The following is an 18,873-nucleotide window of genomic DNA, read 5'->3' on the forward strand; positions in this document are numbered from 1 at the left end:
TAGGGGGACACCATTCCTGATTTGCATCAAGAGGCTTTGGAGTTGTTACCTGGCTTTGTACAAAACAGCTTTAATCATCTCAGACACTTAAAAAAACCCCGACACTGTAACGTTTGGCAACGCTAAAATACCTGTCACGGACCGCACACAAAAATTAAGGAAGAATTAACTTGCAGACCATTTACGGGAGTACGTGTGGTAAGCGTACATTATGCAGAGATACGGCTCGGATCCTTTACGAGAAGAAATTATTAAATGAATAAATCTCTAGTATATGCAAAATAAAGGGGGGGGGGGGGGGGTGGAAAAGGAAGAAAGGCGGGCGAGATAAAACCTTCGGGACAGCAAAGCCGCGGCGACAAAGGCGGCGCCGGGCGCGGCCGCTGCGCGCAGCCCGACAGTAGGGGGCGCTCGGGCTTCACCGTGAGGCGCTGCCGCCGGCCCGCCACGGCCGGGACAACGGGGCCGGGCTGCGTGTGTGTGCGGGCCCCGAGCGGGGCGGCGGGACCCCGGGCCGGGTATCTGTGTGCCCATCGCCGGCTGTACGTGCCGCCACAGGCGTGCGTGTGACCCCCTAAGGACGTTTGTGTCTCCCCTTAACGGGGTCTGTGTGACCACGGAACGGGGCGTCTGTGACCCTTGGCGCGTGTGCGACCCCTTAACAGGGTGTCTGTTCCTCCTTATAACGGGGTGTCTGTGACCCTTCACTGGGTGTCTGTGCCCCTCTAACGGGGTGTCCGAGCCCCCTGGGCGTGTCTGTACCCCTCCGGGATGTCTGCGCCTCCCCAGCGGGGCGTCTGTGCCCCCTCTGGGGTGTGCGTGACCCCTCAGTGGGTGTCTGTGACCCCTTAGGGTCTGTGTCACGGGCTGGCTGTGACCCCTCACAGGGTATGTGACCCCTCACAGGGTGCGTGTCCCCATCACGGGGTGTGTGACCCCTCACAGGGTGCGTGTCCCCATCACGGGGTGCCTCAGCTGCCATCGCGGGGTATCAGTGCTCCCCCCTCACTGGGTATCTCTCTCTCCCTCCCGGGCTGTCCCAGCCCCCTCACGGGATATCTGTGCCCCCTCTCGGGGTCTGCCGCGCTCCGGCACCGGGAACCGCTTACATCCCTCTTTCCTCCGCGTGGCTCCTTCCCTCGTGTCCCTCCCTCTTTCTGCTGTGGTGCTTCGGGGTTTGTTCCGAGCGTCTGTGGGAGAGGGGCTGTTCTCCCCGGTTCCTGCGGGGCGAGGAGGCTCGTTCTCCCGCCTCCGTCACTGCCGCCTCCGGGGACCTCGAAACTTTCCCGCTGGCGGGAGCTGCGCCATCCGAGGGGCCCAAGGGAGGCTGGAGGCTCCCGGGTTTCGGCGGAGCCCGCCGGCTCCGTGGGACACGTGCGATCTTTTGTTTTGTGTTTTATTTTATTTGCCACGTTCCCTTCCTTTTCCACAGAGCCGGCCAGCAGAGAAATCCCTGGGGAATATCCTTTCGAGGCTCTCGCTCCCGAGCGCCTGCGTGCGCGCGCGCGAGGGAAAATGAGTAATTAGAGAACAGTTCCATGAAATCACTTACCGAAAAAATTAGCTGCCCATTAAAGAGGAAGCGGTGAGGAGCAATCATGTAAATCCTACCTACACCCAACTGTAGAGGGGAGGGGAGGGCAGCCATCCTGATTCCCAGCCCTGCGGCTGCCTGCTGGCATCGCCGTCCCCATCTCCCTACCCCGGGAGGAGAGAGAGAGAGAGAGATAGAGAGAGAGAAAGAGAGAGAGGGACGCGTGGGTGTGGAGCGCAGTGGTTTAGTCCACACCCCGCAGCCTCCCTTCCCCAGGCAGCCTCGGCAGCCGCGCTCATTCTCCTCCCTCTCCCTGCCAGCCGGTGTGTCCGCGGCGGCGGGAGGCGGAGGCGGCGGGAGAGGAGGGGAGAGAGGAGCGGAGCGAGGAGCGGAGCGGGCGGACTGCGGGGCCGCCCGGGAGAGCCGCGGCGGCGGGAGAGCCCCGAACTCCGCGCAGCCCCCGCCGCCGCCACCGCTCGGCAGCAGCCGCGGCACCGCGCCGGGGTCCTGCCCTCCAACAGTGCCCGCTCCGCTGCCAGTAAGGAGGGAGGTGTAGGGGACACGGCTTTTTATTTTATTTTTTTTTTCTTTTTTTCTTTTCCGAGGGGATGCTGAGAAAGCAAAGCCGTTCCCCTCCCGTGTAGCACATTGCCTGGGCGTTCCTATTATGGAAGTTAAGTGAGAAACTCTGCAGCTTGAACTGATTTGGGGAGAGAAAGGGAGAGAGAAAGGGGTAGGGGGAGGGCGAGAGGAAGGCAAAATAGCCGAACCAAACCAATGGTTTTCCTGCAAAGTGCCGGGAAGTTTGTGGAGCACTTTCTAGGAATCAGGTCCTTTCTCAGAGTCACTCCTTGTCTTCCGAAGAAAGAGCTTGCCTTTGGATTGCCATGGATCCTAAAGAGAGTCTTAGACACACTTGAATAATTCCCCTGCTTGGACTGGATTGGTGGGAATTTAGGAAGGAGCGTGTGTGCAAAGCAGAAGCCTTCGGAGCTCACTCGCTGCTTCTCTAATCTATGGATCTAAAAGTGTCACATTCAAGATCTTTGCATCTCCAGCTTTTGAATTGAAGATTTCCCTTTCCACTTTAAGTAGCTGCTAGGAAACTGAAAACTTTCGGACCTACCTCTTACTGGCTTTGGATACTTTTTCCTTCTTTTTTTCCTTTCCTTTTTTTTTTTTTTTTTTTTTTTTTTTTTTTTTTTTTTTTTAATCTCTGTGGAATTGGTCTCTCAAGCGATCGGGATTGTTTTTAATATGTCAAAATGGGTCTGCTGACGCCACTCCTGCTCTTCGGATTTGCATTTTTTCAAGTCTATGGTAAGTTCGCTTATTTTAGCTGTCATTTCTGTGCAGAAATCCCCTTCATCTGAATTTGATTTGGGACAGCACATGGATGGCATTATAAGCTTTAACGTTACAGAGCCCTAAGTTTGTTCCTGGTATAAAAATGGTATTTTGGGCGGGAGGGATCGGAAGAGGGAGAATATATGTTACCAATAAGCAGCCCTTCCCGTCTCCGAACTTAATGGAAAAGCAGCTTATGAATGGAATAATGTCAGCTTGAGGTGGCAAGCAAAGAGTAAAAAAATATTCCGTGGTATATCTTTTATTTGGAGGTGGGGAGCGGGAAGGGAAAGGACAAGCAGAGCGCTGTCGTAGCTAGTATTACTTTGCCGCCTTCTATTGTTAAACTTTCTACGGGCAGGGCCAGCTGATGAAATAAATAGGTTAGCCCTGCCTGGGCTCCAGGTGAGGCGGACGGGCGGATTTCCAGAGTCCCTCAACGCCTCGTTCGGCGCTGGCGAGCGGCAGGGGGGGAGGGATGGGAGGGAGGCGGGCTGGCAGCGCGGGGCGGTGGCAGCGCGGCCCCGACCACCCCGCTCCGCCTCCGCCCATCCCCGCCGAGCCGGGCAGGTGGGGCGGCAGCGTCTCCCCGTCAGCTCCATCCCCATTCCGAGCTTCCCGGGGGGAAGGTTTGCATGAAGCTTAGCGACGTCTGGGGAAAGGGTGGGTTTCCTTGCGAGCACCGCCCCCCCTTCCCCCTTTGGGTGTGCTCTGCAACGTTTCTTGTGGTTTCGAGTTTAAGTACTGGATGGGGAGCTGTAAATTATCATCTTGGGAAAGTACGGTTTAGCAGGGCGAGAACTTCAGTGCGAGGGTAAACGCCTTTCAGAGTAGGGGTGGGCGCTGTGCTGCTGCACAGGCGGTGGATGCACTAGAGCGGCTCAAGCACACGACTAGGAGCGAGCATCCAGCCCTATAGAGGGTGTGCTGGCCCCTAATGATCGGCAGCCCGGCTAGCATGGGGTATTTGCAGCGCTAAACAGCCCTTTGGGCTTGAGGTGAATGCTGTAGCTGGGACCCTGGATGTTTTTGCCTGTGTGTCAGAGCAGACTTTGTTCCAAGAAGCTGTTCACTGCGTTTGCTGTATTAGTCCCGAGGCAAGGGCTCGGGGTTTATTGTTTGCAGTCACAGGCTGCTTTGGGTGTTTCTCCACCACCCCCTAGCAAGAAAGGAGGCAAAAGAGAAGAGCGACAGATTCAAGTGCAGTTTCACCGTGGGTGCATCATATGCTCTGCAGTTTAATCTTAGGTTTGGTCGGTTGATAGAAAATTTCTACATAATGTATGCACATGTTAAACTAAACAGGAGAAGTTTTAACTGTCAAAGGATTTAACAGAGCATTTATGTCTGTCAGTGCAATCGCATTTTTGAAGGGATTTTGTTTTACATTTTGCTCTCTGGCTGTAACAAAAGGTCCTTAACTTTAAGACCACTGATATTGGAAGTATCTTGGTGTATAAGCTGCAGACATCAGGTTATAGAAATGTAATTATTCGTAAGAGTTTAAAATTGTATGTAGCTAGAAGGAATACAATTAAAGTGCTCGGTTGAAGTGACAGAGTGAATCAGAGGAGCTTGGTGTTACAGGATGTAATTAAAGTACCAGTCTGTTTGGAGATGTATTAAACAAATGCAATTAACCAGCTTGCTGGAACGACAGGAGCACGACGTAATTTATTCGAGTTTTGTCATGGGGAACACATGTAGAACGTTTGTTCTGGTTTAGCTTTATGAGGGTGAGGTGGTGCAGGTGAAGCACACAGCTAATTTAGAGCCGGACCGTTAGAAAAGATGGCCAAGAAGCTCCTGGAATATATGTGTTACTCCCCTTTTGAGGGAAGGTATTGCAGAGACTGTCAAGTTTGCCTGCATTAACAACTCTCTGAAGTAAATAAATAAATAAAGATCTTTGTGGATAGCACATCATGACCAAGTAGATATAAGCTGTTATTGTTGAAATGACTAACAAGTAGCTTTGAAGAAATACTGGCAGGCAAGCTTGGCACCCAGTGCTTTTGTCTCTTTAGAAGCATAGTAATTACGATCACATCTTAGGCTGACATATACCACTAGTTGCTTTGAAAAGATCTCTATCAACATCAGCACCATTTGTGATGCTTTAGTTTAAGAATAAAAGGCAGAACCCCACAGGCTTCTTGTTTAATAGGTCCTTGGTTTGTTTTCTGTGTTTGAAAGTTACCTCTTAGTGCATTTGTGGGTTTGAGGGGGTTTTGTTGTCAGGCTTGGCTGGGTGTTTTTGGTTTTTTCTCTTGGCAAGAGGTCCAGACATAGACACTGTAGCATTTGAGTCACGTTAACCATCCTTTTCCCTTTGAGATTAGTTTAATTTAGTGATTCAAAAATGGTGTAGATCAAAATGATAATATTTTTCTTCTAAAGTTATTTTGCTATGGTTAAAGCACACCTGAAAATTACACAGCTCAATGAAAGTGACAGAAAACATGTGCTACATACACATATGTAGATTTTAGTGGTTTTATTATTGTGCATTTGATTTTCCTGTAAACCCTGCCCATGTTATTGTTCTTGACACAAAGCAAACAAAGAAAAAAATCAAACACAACAAATCCCAAATACCAAAACACACACAGAACTTCCCCAAACAGACAACAAAACACCCCACTAGACAAAGTCTGCACCATAAAGTAAGCCACTAGCTAGCCGCTGCAGTTCAGAGTTGATTACGTGTGGATTTTTAACGGTGTTCAATTGATTGTTCTTTCATTGTTCTATGTTTTTTTTTTTTTTAATCCTTCTTCCAGTAATTAATAAAGTTTAAAAGGACAAATATTAACAGCAATGATAACAACTTCTGTGAACACAGGTATTGGTGGGCCTGACCCTGGCCTGGTAGGACTCATAAGTACTTTCAATAAAAATCACAATCTTTTATGTCAGAGCTGGCTTTTAGTCCCTTGAAAACTGCAAATGTGATGCTCTTGAATGGGAGAAGGTCTTAAAGATACATGAGGATAATTCTGTTAAAGCAGCATTTTTTCACAATGTCAATATATTTCAAAAACACTTATTTTCTTAATGATATGGTGTGGTGGCTGAAACATTCTGTATTTCTTTTTAATTTTTTTTAAATTAATTTTATTTCTTCATGCTCATGAGCTACACATTTGTGGCCTTGTGCAGGTCCCTGTTGCCCATTGGAGAACACGGCTTACATATAAAGCTGGAGTATATTCTTCCAGTGAATATTTGAGCTGACAGGGTCTTGATCTCTCATGTGATTTTCACTGTTGATGATAACCTTTGCTTCTGTGGAATGTGTGCATTTTAATGCCTTAAGAGTAAAATTCTGGAGAGTTTGCAGTTTTGTTTCTTTTACCGTGTTTTATCATAGGACCCAATTCTGCAGAGCATTTAAGTGCTTCCATCTCTTAGCCACAGTCTCGCTGAAGTTAGTAAGAATTTAAACACGTGTTCCAAGTTAATCATAGGCTTTAAAACTTTACTAAGGATGAATTTTCCCTGTGATAACAGGTTCTGCTGAATTAGTCTTAAGATTTTTCTTTCTTTACTTCCTATCCCGTAAGTCACCATTGCAACAGTATGTTTTTATGTACAGAAGGTAAGCATTGAGGGAACCCTGTCACTGTACTTCCAGAGATGGATTTGCTTGAAAAGTAATATGATAATCTAGGTACTTTGGTTTGTGTCTTTGCTAGTTTGGAGCTCTGCAAAAGGTCTGATCCTCCACAAATCTTTCTGAAAAGTTGAAATTAGGGGGTTTTAAGCCTTCATGTGAGTTGCACTGACTACAATAATCCTTCCATTAAGAGCTGTCTGGAATGATGAGATTGAAGTTGCTCAAGGAAATTGAGTTTTAGCAATGCAGGCTAAAGATATGCAACCTTTAAAGTAGACAAAAGAATTAAAATACGTTTTTAAAGTATGCATAAAAAGTATCAAGGAGATATGCCAAAAAGTGTGATGAGAGGAGAAGGAAGCTTTGGCTGGTCTGGTCCAGTCCACTCCATTTGCAGAGGTCGCTTTTCCATAGCAATGCTTTGTGGGCTCATAGCCCTGAATTCAAGACGTGCTCTGTCCGCTGCTGAACCATTTAGTGGAAATTACTGAAGAGTATGCAATGGCTTTTTAGCCATTTGTTGCCCTTGAATTGCTATTCAGATATTGATCTGGGCTAAATAGATTGCTGACAGGTTCTGTGCATTCTGTTTCAGCCACCTAAGAGGACGCTGCTGTCAGGTTTTATCTGTTTTCTCAGCTGCCATGGCAGAGCTTGCTCTTCCCGTGGCTGCCATCTGGCTCACACCTCTCACACCGGCCTTGGGGACGATACTTAGTGATCATATTGATGCTGTTTCTTGCCAAGAGGCTCAGTTACTGGTGTGTTTTTCTGTGTTTCTATAGAAATCTCTTTATTTCACAAGAAGGAGGCAGAAGAAAGCAAGTATTTGCTCTTGCCAAATGAATAAATAAATAAACTGTCTTGGCTTTTTGGTTCTGATTGAACAGACATTTCTTCTGTGTAACTGCTGAATTTTTACAGCACCCTTTTATTGTTACAAGAGGTTTCTTGCAGTTATACTTGATGGTACACATGCCTTGTATGTTCAGAAGTATTTGTTTTGGTACGTGGACGGGCACAAGATCTGATCTAAAATCACTGCTTCAGAGAGAATGTCGAGGATACCTTTTATGCAGGATAGTCATAGGGACAACAATTGAACAGTTGAAATTGTAAGTTCAGAAATAAGAATGAGTTTAGTGTTGTCCTCACGTGAATTCTCTTCCTTAACAAAATAACTGCTAATCACCCATGGTTAGTAACTTTTGTTGTTATAATGGATAGTTAAATATGGCCCATTAATTTAGGTTCTGATCTGCACCACTGATATCTGTATGAGTTTTGCTGTTGAGTTCACAGAACACTGAGAAAGGAGGCAATGTTATCTTGGCTTACTGTCACTGTAATCTTGCCACAAGATGAAGTTGGCTTCTTGTTACATGCAACACTACAACGACTACAAAAATACTAGTGGGTTCTGCTCAGTTACGCTCACTCCATTTCTACAGTGCTCTCTTCACTAGAGCAGAGTTTCCCTTAGTAACCACACAGCTGATTCTTGTATTATGTTGTGTATGTAAAGATACACATTCTTAGTATTTTTTCAAGCCAAAAGTTCATGTAGTAAAAAATGGCTTTTTAATTCCATCTCTGCAGCTTATCTTGGCATTGCTGCCATGGAAGAGATCCAAGATGTTCTCTTAATTTTATTAAAATAATAGCTTTCGTCAATAAATACTTGAACAACAATGGACAAACTACCCAGTAGTACCCATATAATAACCTGCTGGTATTTGTACTGAGCCGCTGTGCTCTGATGGCCAAGGCTTACTGAGATTCATCACTGGGTTCTGGACAAATTTGAAGTGAGGATATTAATTTAAACATTGTTCTGGCCAGAAGTATCTTGTACATGTGCATTGAACTTTTAGCTCTTTACTCTCCCCCCGTCATTTTTGATTTTTTTCCCCTGAGCATTTTTCTTTCCCTGTAAACTGACTAAATAATAGTTATTATCTTCAGATCCCTGAGTTAATATAACTGTTTAACTGGGTTGTGAGAGAACTTTCTGTTTACGTACTAGATAGGTTGGCAAACATTGCTCCTTGTTGCTTGTTTGCTCTGCTCTTTCTACCAAGAACCATTGTGTCTCTGGCTTGCTGATAACTGAAAGTCACCCTTATCTAGTGATTCCAGTGTGTATTTTGTAGCCCATCGAGATTGTGTGCATGCAGGTGCTATTGCAGACTTTCAATGCAATTATTTGTCATAGTTGTGGGATACTCCTTCGGTTCTACCTCCCTGAGTGATGACTGGAAGAACACAAAATATCCCTGGATTGATTTATCACCATTTTCTGTTGCTCAATGCCCAAGACCCTCTTCCAGGCTTGGTTCGGAGCAACCTTAATGATGTGTGGTATTTGCTTGCAGGATTACTCTTGTCAGTGAGTCTTCATTGCACCAGTTGAGTTCCAGCAGAATTCTTCAGTCTGATGACAGCAAAGGACCCACCACTGTGCTTCTTTATACTTTGTTCTATCTTGCTTTTATTTTCTCTCATCACTTTTCCTCAGATTAGTTTGGAGAGCAGCTTATTTAGTTTGATACGTGGAAATGAACTGGTAGGACAAGTGGGGTTGCCAGCAGCTAAATATGGTCTCGCTCATTAGAGACTACCTAGATGGTTGTGCCACCCTGTCTGTTGCAGCATATGTTCTTTTTGTTTGTATGTAGGCATTGCCTCTATAGCTTCGGTGCAGTGTGCCAAGGAGAGAAGAGCATCTCTGTGATGTGCCTGTCATAAATGCAGATTGGACAAATAAGTAAGGTATTGATGGCCAGCAGCAAGCTGTAAAACACAGCAAGCTGTGGTTCACTCATATTAATCAGTTGCCATTGATTACAAGAGAAACTGAGTGGAAAAAATTTAACCTTTTGAAACCAAAATGTCAGGTAACTAACATTTGTCACCTTGTTCCTCATTCGTAGTGAATGGAAGCACCGTTCATGCCAGGGTACCAGAGGTACTTTTTTACTGCTGTGAAAATGTCAAGAGTTAAAAAGCAATGAAAAGTATTCAGTGCTGAAGGAGCCCTATAATCATGGGCTCTCAGGCTGTCATTCTGTACAGTTTTCTGAGTCCGTATGTCCTGTAGCCCAGATGACTTCATCCTGGCAAATGGAATGGCCAGTTTTAACAGTTTGTTTTATCCTGAAGAGAGTTCTGCAACTAAATGATGGCCAATGGTTTCTTTCAGTATTATGACAAATTCAAATGGCATAGCAAAGGTGTTGGACCTAGTTAGTTGGAAAAATGTCTTTTCTTCACCTGAGTTGCCTTTCCCTAGAGAACTTGATCACTTTGGGATTGTCACTCCATAGTAGAAGCCTGCAGGAAAAGGATCTGTGGGTGCATCCTCCTTCTCGCTTTCCAGAATATCTAATACATGACCTTTGAGACCTGGAGATGCTTATTGTTCTTGCATGTACAGTAGCACTGCCCTGCTCTGACAGTTTTCTGGAGAGAGAAATTACTGTTATCTGGGAGAAAGCGTGGAATAGTAGCCTGATTCCAGGCCCATGGCTTGATGGAGAGAGATACCCAGCAGAGGATCTGGGTTAGATAGCATAGGGAATGAACCGGGGAGCAAAGCATCTCTGTCATTTTTACCAGGAGAGTGCTGATCCCTGGACACTTCAGGGTTCTTTCATACTCAGTATGTTCAGGCTTTTATCATTGCTGTGTCGTTTGTGCATCACTTATCCATGAAGTGAATAAGCTTTTCTGTTAAATTGTTTCAGTCCAGTTTTGGTTGGAGGGGCTTCAAGAGAATGCTAATTTGTAGTTTGATGCAGTGAACCAAGGTCTGTGCTGTCTTTAACCTGATGCACTGCAGAAGCGCTGTGATAAACTGACTGGGGCTTTTTGTATATATGTTTTTATGATATGTAAGAAGAATTCAGTGGACTAACTAAAATGGTTGGTTTACGTCAAGGCAACAGCTATTAAACAAAGGACTTTCAGTGGAAAAAAAATTAACTAGCAAAAGTACTGCAAGCTGCATTTTATCCTTGATCTATGCAGCTGTTCTGTCACAAAGCTGGATTTTACATTATAATGCTTTGATTTAAGATAGTCAATGTGACTTGGCTATTCAGATGTATGTCTGAATTCTATGTTGTTTGTTTCTTTTTTTACTTCTTCTTGAACTTCTTTCATCATCTTAAACTGTGCAGTATGGTCTTTACCAAATGAGATTGGACAGTGTGTTCTGTAACATGTAAATCCTATCTATGGGATAAAATCTCAGCATTTAGAATAGGGGAATCCTATGATAAAATTGTCTTTTAGTGTTGTTGCGTTTGAATCCCTAAGAACTGTTTTCTTTGTGTGTAGTTTTCTCTGTAGGTCCAAAACAACCGTGTAGAGAGATCATTAGAAATGTGTATAGACATAAATGTAAAAAATAACTTTAGAAACTATAAGGGATAGAATTTGTGTCCCTGAAAGCAAGACTCTAAACAGTAGTAGGAACCATTAAAGCGCTGAATTAAAGGAAAAAAAAAAAGTGACAAGTAGGCAAACAGATATTTAATTAAATATGAATCAGTGTAAACAAGAACTGCTTATTATTATTATTATTAACTGACTCTTTTTTGACAACTTCTCAGTTTAGAATGAAATACAAAAGGACATATGTCTGTCTTTGTATGACCCCCAATATCTCTGTTCCCCCTTTCAGCAGACAACATGTTTTTTTTTTCCCCGAAGTGATTTTTGGTTGCTAGGAGAAGTGCAGTGGTCTGCTCTGCTCTTATCCAGCAGTAAATCTGAAAAGTGTATTGAGGTAAAGAGAGGGGCAAAGCACAGTGTGGGCCATGAATCACAACTTGTCTCTAATATGTCCACTTTGTTCCCACTTTTTCTTTGAAAACTTTTGTTTTTACTAATGGTGTTTCATTCCAGCTGATCTCTGGAAGCCATTCAGAAAGAAAGAAAGAAAAAAAAAATTAAAAAAAAAAAAAAGGGTGCTGTTAAGAGTCCACTCAGAGGAACAAAAAAAGGAGGTGGAGACTTTGAGACTTATTCATGGGGCCACAGTGGTAGCAATGCACAGCTCAATGAATGGCTCCAGTCAGCTGCTGTTAAACCTGGGTGATTGATACCTTCTGTTTTATGCTAGAGCTAGAAAAGTGTGCAAAACGTCTTCATGGTGCTCCTGCCAGTTTCAATGAAAGATACTGAAGTTGTTTACAAACTATTTCAAACAGCAGAATATTCCATGTTCTTGAAGCATTCAAGTAGCAATGTTGCATTATGTGTGTTAAAATCAGGAAGGGTTGTTAATAATTGTGGTACTCTTATTCTAGTTTGTGAAACCCTTTATTCACATTTTAAACGGTGCTTTTTCAAATAATTGTGTGCTGTGGCAAGAATCACTTGACCATCACCTCCTACAGTGATCTAAAAGTGGCCTTATCCAAATGTCATTGGCTATTTTAAAACCTTGTGCATTAGAAATGGTTGTATGTGATGATGTAACGGGTATAAATTATTTGACAATATTGTCTATATTAATAGACTATCAAAATCATGAAAGTTATGACAGATTTCACAGGAAATTGATTTCAGGGTGAATGTATAGACAATGTATTCTTTTCTCAAGTGCTTAATGAAACTTAGCCTGGAGAGCAGTCTTAAAGCAATAATTACACATCTCAAGAAAGACTGCTGAAGAGGTCGTGTGTGAGTCCTGTGAATGAGGAAACTGAACATGTGGCTGCAGAGATCTGTGATTTGGGCTGTTGAAACAGCTGACTGCCTGTGGACAGAACAGGCCCCTGTATCATTCCTTACCTGGAGTAAGTGGTGAGTGGCCAAGGGTCTCATTACCAATTTAAAATGTTGTGTTGACTCAATTTAGTGACATGCAGATAACAGAGAAATTCAGTGATGATGTACTAGAAAAAATAATGCAGCAACTTGTAACGATTTGTTATTCCCATAGGGACAAAAGAAGTTTCACCCATATTTTCAAGGCTATTGGGTGACCTGGCAGTACTGGATTGAGTCCCAGTGTAATTTAATGGAATTTGTGACTGTTTAGGTCAGGGCTGAATTTTCCCCCAGGGAAAAATGAAGATAGAAGAAGAGTTGTAAGTTAAATTACAGGGATTACTTTGGCTCTATCTTACAGGCTGCTACTGGGGCTGGGAGTCTGTGTGGCTCTTTTGTGTGTGGTGGTTTTTTTTTACTTTTATTTCCTGATCCATACAGACTCTAGGAGTAGTTTAAATACCATCCAGAGTGCAGCTGAGTTTTCAGTTACTTCCATGAAAGCTGTAAGTGCTGAGACCAAGAGTTTTCCCTCCATAAATCACAGCAGATGTTGCCTCAGTCATTCTTCAGTGCTACCCCCAAAGCATTGTTGTACTTCTTCCTGCCGAGTCCTTCTTCCTGCTGAGACCTGCATGGGGAAACAGACACGGTTTTGTTGCTGCACGTGGATATTGGTTAATGAATTGGGATTAGCTATTAATATGTTAATATAAAGGGTGTGCCCAGTACCTCTTAGGAACTCCGTGGCAGAAGGAATAGTGAAATCTGGTCTCCAAGAGCACAGCTGATGGTGGGAGAGGTGTGCAGTTGTTTATAGCTGAGGAAGAAGGGTGACTTGAACTGTTTCTGCTGCTGCTACATGTTTGTCTGACATCTAAAACAAGGGAACTTTTGAGGTGCAGGAGGATCAGAATGGAAAAATTGCAGATCATTAAATATGCCTTCTAGTAGTAATTTTCTCTCCTGTTACTTGATACTCCTGCCACACTGAAATATGAAGGAAAACAGAGGTAGAAGGAGATTCAGCACTGCTGGTTTGGGACAGGGGTTGTGGGGGGAGCGGGCAATGCTGCGGTGAAGCACTGAGCAATGCCTGTCCTTCTTCCCCTCAGTCCTAAGGTATGTGCCTCTGGGAGTCTAAATATGCTAGGGAAGGAATCAGGAAAGGAGTGGTAGCTGTGGGCTTGTCTGAAATTAGAGGAAACCTCTTGTAAATGGTGAAATTTATCTGAATGTCTTTCCTGTTTCATTCCCTGATTCATGCAACTCAGCATGCTGAAGGAAGGACCATTCTCCAGAGTTCTCGTCTGTTCCCCAGAGGCCAATGCCATTGTAGGATAAACTTCTTTCATGTTTAGTAGCCTACATCTGTGAAGGAGCAGTTTGTAGCTATAATATTGAAGTGGAAAAACAAGTAAAGAAGGCAGGTTTGCATACACTTTTGCTTTCATATGAGACAAATCTGTGACCATTTCTTACACTTTCTTTCTCCCCTCCTTCTATTTCCTCGCATTTTTCTGTGATGAAGGAGGTGTGACTTTCTTGTCAAATTTCAAATATGAAATCTCCTCACTCTCAGTGCTTTACATTTCTAACTGTAGAACATTTTCCTCTGTATAGGCCAGAAAATGAGAAATGCCTTAGATCACCACAGAGAAATCAGTGGAGTTGAAACTTCTAGATTTATTCTAGGCCAGGGAGAAAAATGTGCTCTTGCGTTCAGATTTTCATTCCCTGTGCTCTTCATCTGCTCCATCTTCTGTGGTTTATTCATGTCACTTGCCTCCTTATATTTCATACTTGAAGTGTTTGTTCTATTTTGTTTTCTTGTCAGGTCCTTTAGTTTATTTTCCAGATCCTTTTCTCTTCTGTTTACGCACCTTTGGCTGCTGTTTTCTAAACATGTTGCTTGAATATGGAGAATTAAAAGGCTGCAATGGTTTGAGGGGTTGGGAAGACAGTGTTGGTGAGGGAAGTACTCTTATAAGAAACTTTGTCCTTTGGCAGTGTTACTTGGTGAGTTCTCTGCAGAGATGAAGTTCTGTGGAGGCATAATCTTCTGCCATTCTTAACTAGTACCTTGAGGAAATTAAATTGAAATAAACTTAAAAAATTTTCATGTGCAAGCCAGATTTTGTGTGAAGTTGGAAGAAGGTACCTTCCTGAAAGTTAAACCGTTTCCGAAGTGTTAATTTACTTTTGAAACATACAAGTTTCCCCTCTGTCATGGAAAAGTGTCTTTTTCAGTCTCGTGAGAACTACAGGTAACTTTGTGTCTTGGTTTTGAAAGACAGTTTTCTGCCAGGGAAAGCTAGAGCTTCCCTTGGAATGGAGAATGTAAACCCCCTTCCCTCCAAATTATTATAATTTTGAAATTAGGGGCTCTCAGGTAAAGGTATAGGAAATAGGAGTAACAGTTTTTTACTAGGAATATTAACAATAAAAAAAGGAAAATACAAATGTAGTCGTAAAAAAATACAAGCAAGCAAGCAAACAAAAAGCCTGGAAAAATCTTGGGATACGACATCAGGGATATGATCTGGCACCCTGTTGGTCAGGGTGTTGGAAGCAGTCCAAATAAGTCCTCCTAGGGTGGCAGATGTGGTTCTGTGGAGTAGAGATGGTCCTGTAGAAAGTCTAGTGATGACAAGATGGGTCCAATCTTCCTCCGGGAATCCAGTGGAAAAACAGGATACCTGGTGTTCTTCAGTCCCAGTTTTTATCTAGCTAGGAACAGTTGGCTCCTCCCCCACTGTGTGGAGCATCTCACCATGGGATGATGGAATGGGTCATGTCATTGGTGGGCCCTAATGGCCCATTATCAGAAGACGTCCCCCTGGAGGATGGAGGGGTGGTGAAAGAGATAAGAAACACTGCCCCACCTGGATTTAATGGCTGGGCCATTATCAGAAGGCATCAGCCCCTCCCCCCTGGAGTTACAAGAGAAGGATAAAACATCTCCCCAAGAGCTTTCAACAGCTGAAACATTACAAGATAAAAATAAGGGTGGACATAAACTGATTAGTAACAATATTTGAGGAAGTTATTGTACTGATACTACTCTCGAACTAATTGATATTATTTTTATATATTATATGTTTATGTTATGTTTATATAATATATACATGTTATATGTGTATAGGAGAAGAGGAGACTGAGGGGAGGCCTCATTGAAGTGTTCCACATCCCTATGAGGGGAAGTGGAGGGGCAGACATTGATCTCTGTGACCAGTGACAGGACCCAAGAGAATGGCCTGAAACTGTGTCAGAGGAGGTTTAGGTTGGATATCAGGGAAAGGTTCTTCCCCCAGAGGGTCGTTGGATACTGGAACAGGCTCCCCAGGGCAATGGTCACAGCACCAGCCTGACAGGGCTCAAGAAGCTTTTGGACAACACTCAGGTACATGGTGGGATTCTTGGGGCTGTCCTGTGCATAGTTTATTTTCTTATACATAAGCTTTTCTATAAATTGGTATTATATATAGGAAAGTAAACTATGATGGACTTTGATGATCCTTGTGGGTCCCTTCCAACTCGGAATACTCTGTGATTCTATGACAATGCAGTAAGTGCTAAATATGTACTATACAAAATACCTTGTGAGAGAAATCTCTTAATTTACTAGGTAAGCAGGGTGAAATATTTCTGTGTGAAAGTTTGTTTGGTTGGTTTTGTGTGTGTTTTTTGTTTGTTTGTTTGTTTTGGGTGGTGTTTTTTAATTCACAGTTGATCCTAAGCTTATTGAAGAACAAATTTTACTTTTTGTAGTGCAATGTAGATGAAATCCTGACTCAGCAGAAGATGCTGGGAATTTTGTCATCAGCATCAGTGGGCCACACTTTTGGTTTTGTTTGGGTTGGCAATGTGGGAGGTTAATGCTGAGAAGGCAGTCTGTTTGTTGGGTTGTTTGTTTGTTTGTTTGGTTTTTTTTTTTTGAGTATACAAAGCTCAAGAGAGTGAGTTAAAACTAAATATAAAGTTGTAACGAGGAGGTTAACAGGTACCAAAAGCTTCACCTCCATTAGAAAATCAGTGGGAAACCAAGACGATGATGTACAACAGATTAAGCAGTAAGCAGTATAGTCAGCAGCTTGAGAAAGAGGTCTGTAACACCATGAGAGCTACATTTATTTCATCTTCAAATAGAGGCTGGCTGTTGACTTATGGTAACCACCTTTAGTTGCATCTGTTCTCGGGACTAAAATTTTTGCTATTAGAGCAGCCAAAAATCTATTTTAAAACTGTTTTTTAATAAATTTGCAAATTAGAAAGGCAGGGGCATTATTTGACAACAAATTCCTTTTGTGCCTCTTAGCATTTGTGTCCACGTGACTTACTAGACTGCTTGATAGTCCCAAAACAGAGGTGAGGGTGGAATAAATTCTGTCACTCTTTGGATAAGGAGTTATAACTCCCGTGAATAATTATATTATTATAGTTATATTATAATTCTCCCGAATACAGGAATTACTAGACATTTAAAAGGAATAAAATCATTAAGGTTGGAAAAGAGCTCCAAGGTCAACAAGTCCAACCTTTAACTGATCACCACCTTGTCAACTAAACCATAGCACTCAGTGCCATCTCCAGTCACTTCTTGAACACTTTTAGGAACAATCATTCCACCTATTCCCTGAGCAGCCCATTCCAATGTGTATCAACCCTTTCAGTGAAGAAATTGCTCAGCCTTCACACTGAGTTCCTGGAGAGAAAATAGATTCTTTAATATTCTATGCTGTGTCAGAAGACTTTTCAGATCACAATTTATTTCCTATATATAAGCTTTTTTATAAATCGTCATGAATTGGTTGCATATGCATGTGATATAAATAAAACCTAAGTGGATCTTATAAGCCAAAGAAATAAATCAGAAAATTATTCTATTGCATGTTGTATTCTTGGTGCAGCTGTTTTGGAGAGCTATAAATAGATATTGCTTATTACTTTCACTTGCATTTATTTTTGCTTTAAATGGCAAATGCAGCTATTGTTAACAGACCTTAAAATTGCTTGCAGAGTATTTACTTAGATCATTTTGAGGAAAGTTTTGAATGTCCTTGTAAAAATATTTGCTAATAGTGTCTGACCGTTGGGACAAGTAGATAAATTGTCAGCACAAATGACTAAAGTTTGGGTTTTTTTATGTCTTCAAGAAAAAAATTTTGTAGAGGGTTTGTAAGCAGTTTTCCAAGTGCTTATACTGTGAGTTTTTTAGTGAAAAAAGATAATATCCAAGAGGGAAAAAAGAATAGAAATCATAGTAGCAGTTTCAAAAAGTAACAAAGTAAAACGTAATAGAAAAATAAATACTGTCTTACAGACCTTCTTTTTCTCCTTTCCAAATACATCAAATTCAGCAAAAATACTGGTGTAGTTTCAGTAACATCTTTTTTAAAAGTAGATCTTGCTGGTTTTGTTTTACTTTTCCAGTAATGGAAGAGCTTTTGCTTTGTAAGGATTTTTGGAAGCTTTACTCACTGCCAGTAAATACAGCAGAAGTAAGATAGGTCAGTCCACTAAAGTGTTTGAGTGTTCGTGGAATATATACCTCATGTGATGTCGCTGGCTCTTGTTCCCCTTCCAGCTCATGGGGGAGAATCGATATCTGTACTTCAGAATCCTAGCCTTGATAAAATGAGGTGGACAATGACGATAGACCTGGCTGTCTGGTACCGTGGCTGTCTCTTTGATAAACCAAATACTTGGAATTTTAGAGAAATATTGTTTAAAACATGGTGTGCCTGACACCTGGCACTTTTTGCCCACACCAGTGAGACACTTTGGAGGTGAGATGACAATTCAGAATTCAGAATATTGAGACTTAGTGAGATTCCTATATTATATAATTATAAAGTCATGATGCAAAAATGTTTCTATATAAAAATTTATTAATAAAAGTAGTAAATGGAGAGCAGTAAAGTTGATGAATTTTATGCTAGAAAGTTTTGACTTTTGTTTGTATAAACAGAGATTCACAGTATACCTTACAATCTATATTTATGTTTATTTTTAATCTTCCCTGTGGTGAGAGCAATCAAATTAGCCTTGCCATAGAAACTGGAGAAAATCTCTAAACTACAGAGTGGGAAGGATTAATGAAAAAAATCTCTCAACAAAGTTAAATTTCATCTCAGCCTAGGAAGAACTAGGCATATAAAGCTTCTCCTTTCAAGGAAAGAATTTATTTATTTATCTATCTCTAACACTGATTTTCTGGTGTAAGATATGATTTCGTGTCTAGAGATCCAAGTGACAACAGAGACAAAAAACCCCCCCAAAAACAAAAACCCTCTTCAGACTATATTCAGAATAGATTTCAAAATCCCTTCAAAAAATACTGAGAGATTTTCATATCTGCAAATAACAGATCTTGGATTTTGTTAAAAACTTGCAGTGAATGGAATGGAGTTTGTCTTACGAATCTTAACTGCAGTTCTGAGAGCTTTTAAATAACCAAGGTAGAGAATCTTTTGGACCATAGATAAGCTAGTCACTTGAACAATATAATATTAAAATTCACTGAATATTTACCTGATTTTATATTGAAAATAATAGGGTGCAAGTCTTGACAGTTGTAGCAAAACTGGGC

General features: G+C 42.3%; 1 protein-coding gene across 9 annotated transcripts in view; it reads left to right on the forward strand.

The window, feature by feature from the left end:
- Positions 1-18,873, forward strand: part of ROBO2 (roundabout guidance receptor 2) — an 865,503-nt gene that overhangs the window by 423,998 nt on the left and 422,632 nt on the right. The window contains exon 1 of one of the 9 annotated variants that reach the window (XM_058419276.1): positions 2,777-2,854. The exons of the other annotated variants lie outside the window; for them this stretch is intronic. Within the exon in view, the coding sequence (XP_058275259.1) occupies positions 2,800-2,854 (55 nt within the window). The 5' untranslated portion in view covers positions 2,777-2,799. Of the gene's footprint in view, positions 1-2,776; positions 2,855-18,873 lie in introns of those variants that run through there. 9 annotated transcript variants of the gene reach the window in all.

Source organism: Hirundo rustica, chromosome 2, assembly GCF_015227805.2.
Source record: "Hirundo rustica isolate bHirRus1 chromosome 2, bHirRus1.pri.v3, whole genome shotgun sequence".
NCBI lineage: Eukaryota > Metazoa > Chordata > Aves > Passeriformes > Hirundinidae > Hirundo > Hirundo rustica.